The sequence below is a fragment of the Carex rostrata genome, chromosome 4 (assembly GCF_964058835.1).
Source record: "Carex rostrata chromosome 4, lpCarRost1.2, whole genome shotgun sequence".
In the NCBI taxonomy this organism is placed as follows: Eukaryota; Viridiplantae; Streptophyta; class Magnoliopsida; order Poales; family Cyperaceae; genus Carex; species Carex rostrata.
The window spans coordinates 9,294,422-9,300,954 of NC_135921.1; the positions used below are offsets into that span (position 1 = coordinate 9,294,422).

At 34.6% G+C, this 6,533-nt stretch overlaps 1 protein-coding gene across 1 annotated transcript; it reads right to left on the bottom strand.

Moving 5' to 3' along the window:
- Window positions 1-3,311: 3,311 nt before the first annotated feature.
- Window positions 3,312-6,333, bottom strand: MED6 (RNA polymerase transcriptional regulation mediator-like protein). The gene is made up of 5 exons (XM_078301216.1): window positions 5,949-6,333; window positions 4,863-5,037; window positions 4,454-4,523; window positions 4,203-4,312; window positions 3,312-3,508 (listed from the first exon to the last, which is right to left on the bottom strand). Exons 1-5 carry the CDS (start codon window positions 6,209-6,211, stop codon window positions 3,341-3,343), a joined length of 786 nt encoding a protein of 261 aa, XP_078157342.1. The 5' UTR covers window positions 6,212-6,333; the 3' UTR covers window positions 3,312-3,340.
- Window positions 6,334-6,533: the final 200 nt, after the last annotated feature.

The following is a 6,533-nucleotide window of genomic DNA, read 5'->3' on the forward strand; positions in this document are numbered from 1 at the left end:
AATAAATACAATTACTTACCATATTCAACAAATAAATCTAACCTAGTTATATAATGAATTTCAAATACAACTTCTTTTAAAAAAAAACAGAAAAAAATAAAATTAAAAAAATCCGGAAAAAACAGAAAAAAATATAATCTATTTTAAAAAAAATCTAACATATTCAAAAATAAATACAATTACTTAACATATTCAAAAAATATAACTTATTCAAAATAAATCTATCATTTTCAAAAATAAATCTAACATATTCAAAATATTTCACATATTCACAAAAATGAATCTAACATATTTTTTTAACCTATAAAAAATAAATCCGAATTTCAAAAATAAAATCTAACATATTCAAAATAAATCTAATTATTTCACAAGTTCACATAATCACATCTAATAAATCTAACATAAATTAAATAAATGTAACAAATCTAACATAAAGTAAATCTAACATTCAATTTAAATTATACATTTATCTACAACAATAAATCTAATATGAAATTTTAAATTACTCTACAAAAATCAATTAATCTAACATAAAATAAATCTAACATATTCAAAATATTTCACATATTCACAAAAATGAATCTAACATATTTTTTTAACCTATTAAAAATAAATCCGAATTTCAAAAATAAAATCTAACATATTCAAAATAAATCTAATTATTTCACAAGTTCACATAATCACATCTAATAAATCTAACATAAATTAAATAAATGTAACATTCAATAAATCTAACAAATCTAACATAAATTAAATAAATGTAACAAATCTAACATAAACTAAATCTAACATTCAATTTAAATTATACATTTATCTACAACAATAAATTACTCTACAAAAATTAATTAATCTAATATGAAATTTTAAATTACTCTACATAAATAAATTAATCTAACATAAAATAAATCTAACCTTTAAATTTCGCGGAGAAATCTTGCGGGAGGTGCACAACTTTGTAATTTCGATACCTTCGTAATTTCGTCACGGGTTTAGCGAACCTCTAATTCCGTTTGCGTATTTGTAAAATGAATTAAATTACAACCATATGTTTTTCAAACAATAAATTTAAAAATTTAGAATAATGAAAAATGAGAATTTGAGATTGAGTTTGAGAGATTGAAAATTTGAGTGTGGAGAGGAAGAGGATTAGAGGGGTGTATTTAAAGAAAAAAATTGGAGAGGGAATAAAATTTGAAATTAAAAAAAAAAAAAAAAAAAAAAAAAAAAAAAAAAAACCACCGGTTGAGGTGACCCGGGTGGGTCCGGCCGGGTTTGATTTGACCTGGCCCGGGCCTCGTCTTGAACCGGCGGAAAATTCAAAAAAATTTGAATTTTGCGGTACGGATCGGGTACGGGTAACGGATAACGGGTACGGGTAACGGGTAACGGGTACGGGCAACCGGGTAAAGGGATACGGGTACGGGTAAAGGGGTACGGGTACGGGTAGGCGGGTATAGGGGTACGGGTAGGCGGGTACGGGTTGGCGGGTAGACGGGTACGGGTACAATGGGTTTATTTCAAAATAGGGGTGTCCGGTCCGTTTATTACCCGTACCCGTCTACCCGTCTACCCGTTTGTACCCGGGCAACGGGTACGGGTACCACGGGTAACGGGTACGGGCCGGGCAAAACGGGCTCCACCCGTTAGGGGTTTGGCAAACCTCTATTTCTCTTATCACTTATTGGACAGGGGTGATCAAGAAACCAATTAGAGACATCATCATTGCTGATTGGATGCCTGTGGATATTGAAACAATTCCCCTGCAGGTCTGGGATTCAAATGCCACTGAATATGAAGAAAATGGACTACAGATGGTGGTGTATCAAACGCCCCCAACAGGAGCAGAATCTAACTCCCTGGAGTCTCTGGCTTGAAGGACTTTGTAGTTATTTTATGAGTTCTAATATAATAGATATTAGGTCTTTTGGATCTCAGTTTTTATATATGTTACTACCTTCTGCATACTTTTGCAAAGATAGGCACAAAGCTTTATTTTCCGAGGTCTTGGAATTATGCCAGTCATTATGTTTTCTAGGATTTTGGACTATAGATGTACTAATTGAACGGTTTCTTGAATGAAACGGGCGTAAAGCCTTTTATCAAAAAAAAAAAAAAAAAAAAAAGATCAGCTTTTTTAACAAACTTTTTTATTCGGATTCTTAAATCCTGCATGAATCTTATGACACCTCTATTCATATATTAAGTTTCTTTAACATCTACTTTTTAACTTGTGGTTTAAAACAATCAAATATTGACTCTTTAATATAAATTAAACTTTAATTAGTCCAAATTATGTTATCAAACAGCCACAAATAGGAGGAATCTCTCCTTTTTCATTATGGATAAGATGATCCTTGGAACTTGATTCTCTTGGTTTGGTCGGAAGTAACATAATTTAGTTGGATATGAATTTTGTTATTTTTTTTATGAGTTTGTGGATTTTGGTGAAAATTAAATATATTTCCGCAAGGCGTTCCCAGCTAAAACAAGGGACAAGTTTGTAGGGAGGGAAACCAGGGATGGAAACAAACCGCCATCAGCCCATCTGAATTATGAAAGGATAAGATTGCGTTTCCAGAATCCAACCGAAGGATGTTTGTCATTGTCAGCAGTGAGCTGGAACAGCTTGGGACTACACGACAGGAAGAAATATTTGAAACGGCTACTCTCACGCTGATTCTGTCTAAACATTGATGTAATGAATTGCGTTACTATCCCAAATGATGCCAACCAATTTTTTTGAAATTTAATCAGTTTTGTACCATATATTATGCATTCCCTGTGTATATCCTAAAAGAAAGAAAAAAAATTGCATCTTATATTATGCACACCTTATCTGTTTCATTTTCAAAATATTTATACTTCACATGCAAATTGTTTATATCTTTATTCACAAATATTTCTATCCGGTATGCAAAATATTCATCATTTGTTTTCTTTTTTTTAATTATCATAAAAAAGTTGGAGAGCATACCTTTTCGTCCTAATAATATAAGGTGTAAATACTTCTATATTCGAGTATACATATTTTTTTCAAAAAAAATAAAAAAAGATGATATCTTGTGTGTAGTTATCACTCTTCTTAAAAATAAAAGGATGTAAACTAGATTTACATTACAAAGCCACCGAATCAACTAGAAAAAGTCACGGGTGAAAGGAAAAGACGACCTACAATGCTAAAAACTTACATACAGATTTAACCAACCATTTTCCTTCCCCACAAAAGGAAGTGAGACAAGAAACCAGTCCTTGTCTTGAATTTAAGGTAGGTTTTCTTAGGAATTAGTCACTGTAGCCTATACCATTAGCTGCCAGATTCACTCTACGAGAAATGGTGTCGCTATTGGGTCCTAAGCCTTTTGGCAGGGCCTTGGTCAATGATAGGATCGATAGATGGAGGCTGTGTATCAGACGGCCGCTGGTCCTCTGGTGCTTTATCTGCCTCTGACGCTGCTGTGAGTGGGATGTATCCTTCTGGAAATGCTGGAGGTGGAGGTGCCGGAGGTAGCTGCAAGATCACATAATCATTTAACCAAAATTTCGATAGTTTGGTATCTGATATGGATATAATGTGTCCAATAAACACATGATTGCCAGTAAAAAATAAAATAGTCAAGAGTCTCATAGTTTCATTCTACAAATATGTTCTTTAAGAAGATTAGAAAATTCAACAGATCTGTTTCACCCTCAGTCTATTCCAACATTCAAGATATTATAGTATATAGACTCCCTACATAATCGAGTCAGTCCCTAAAAAATCCTTGCATAAAATGGCCCCCTGAATCACAAATCAAATTTTCTAACTTGGTAAATGGCACCTGCCTATAGTCAGAATTCCCCTTATATTCACCCGAATTCAGTTTTCTTTCTGCATTTCAATTATTTAAATAATATGGTTACAAATATTTGGTAAGCCCCCCCCCCCCCCGAGTGCGTATCCTCTGAGATATCTCAACTTTTGCGTGACCGACGTGTCCGGTGCCTATTCGGGGGTGATGTAGGGGGCCCGTATTATGTGTGCTTTGAGATTCGTGTATAACGCAACTAAACGGTTTGGATTTTCCATAAAGTCACGCAAAATTTGAGATATCTCAGAAGATACGAATCCCCCCCCCCCCCCCTCCCCACCACCACCACCAAAAAAAATAAAATAAAAATCCAAGAAGGGGCACTAGTACTATAGGAAAAAAATGCAGTTCTACCTTTCGACCAAGGGCACCAAGGATGTGATCCACTCTTTTCAGTTCCTTTATATCAATTGTCTCCTTTTGAGGCTTGGGCTCAGAACTCACTGATTCATTGTCAGCATCCGCTGCAATGCGATAAGTATGACATTAATCTCAATTCAAAACTAAAAACATATGTTCTTCAAAAATAGGTTTTTACTATGATTATAAAAAGAAATTGCCACCAGTAGTCAGAACCATAATAAACTAACTTCGTTAACACATACCATTCCCAACTTTTTCCAGTTTGGTAGATGCTATTGTAAAAGCCTTTGAAAGGTGATAAAGAGCCCTGCCCTGCAAAAAGGTTTTATTAGTTAGCAATTACAAAAAAAAAACAGAACAGATTTAATTTTACTATCATCCAATACTATTAATGAAAACTACAAATCAGTACTTACCAACCAGTACCAATATGTTGAATCAGGAATCAACAACAGTAGCTCAATACCAGCTACTGAAAACCAAGAATAACTCTGGACTCTGGTTACATCACAGTGATACAAGATTACTATTGTACCGATGGTCAATAATTTTCAAAACACTTAATTTCTCACTATCCACATAATTGAACATTATGTCCTTTTCTAAAACAAAGTGGTACAGACACAACTTAAAAGTGATAAAAAAACTCACAATGCGAGCTGCAAAAACACTGCCAAGCTGTGGGGCCTGATAAATTGAACCATCAAGAATATAATAGGTCAGCACCGGATTAACCTTTTCTGGTCCATCTCTCTTTTGTTTACGGATCACAAAGAGGTGAGGTTCCATCACTTCACTTAACATGTATTCAAACCCAGTCATTTTCCTGGAATGATCAGTACCCAAAACACGTCTTATGAGGCATTATCAAGTTACAAAGTCTAATTAACTTTAGGGATTAAAAACTTGCAATAAAAAAAAACATCTAATTTTTTATTTATGGGTAACAATGGTACATTACTGGGATTTTGTTGATAAGAATAACAAAGAGGAGCTCCACTAGCAGTAGGATTAAAACATGCAAGGAATGGACTTAATGTCAGGATTCTAGCTTAAAAGCTTTATTTTTTTTCCAAAAAAAAAATATTATTGCAGACAGCTGTAATGCTAAAAAAAAACACAACTGACACATCCATTGACAGAAATTTGCTCTAGGCGTACTATTTCCAATGAAACGGAAATTTTGGCTAAAGAACCTAACTTTTGGTGACAACGACAAATCAAACTAAAATACAACCCATTCTCGGTACTTAACTTTTTTTTGTTTTAAAAGGCTATATTAGCACATTCTATTTACCAGAATATTGATTACCTGGTTTTATCTAATCTTTCTTTCTTTCTTTGTTTTTTTTTTTTTTGAGAATAAGTTCTATCTAATAAAGAGCTAGCATACTGGTCTCTGTCACACTCAACAGAGACATTTAACCTCAAAATTCTACCTCTATGCAAAACTAGCTTTGACACAGTTGGACCAGTACATTGGTACCATGTCACTCTTACCTTCCAGCACTATTACTAAGCAAAATTCACAACTTATTACCCAGCGTATTAAAAACTGGATCTCCATGTTGTAAAATTGAAACTAAACTCCTCAAAATTTTACCCTTTGCATTCAATCAACAGGGCTGGTACCAGTATCCAATTCTGCACCCAGTAGTAAGTTTAAGGGAGGTAAGCGCTTGGTACATAACTTCATTATAGTAATAATTAAATATCCAGAGAAGTATAGGGAATTACGAGAGCTGGGAGAGATCGAGGGGATGAATGGCGCGAGACCGAAGCTGCTCGTTATTGCAAGACCAGTCATAGAATGGAGACAAGGCAAAGTAATCAAAAACCAAGTTGCGGTCAAGAGGGTAGGTATTGAGCCAGAGCTGGTCGCGGAAGCATATTCCGGTCATGTCCGTGCCGGGCGGAGGAGGCATCGCCGGATTGGCTCCTCCGTCCATGTTAGGGTTTCCCATCGGCGGGCCCGGATGGGGAAGAGGCGAAGCCTCCATTGTCTTCCCGTAGAAGTCGAGATCACACTGGGAGCTCTTAGCTGATTTTGAGCAGCGTTGATTGAGAGATAGTTTCTTCCTTTCTACGCTCTCCGAATGCAAGCCGGCTGTTGCTTAGCCGCTTAGGGGTGTCAATGGTACTTTTTAGCCGTTTACCCGATTCGTATCGTATGTCTATTTTTTTTTTTATTAGTTTATTAGTTATGAAATAGTTAAGAATTTTTTATCTTTAAATAAATTGATAAGGGTATGGATAATAACTATTTTGTACCTGTTATTCTATAGAATAATTATAAAATCTAAATATATATTCAATTCAATT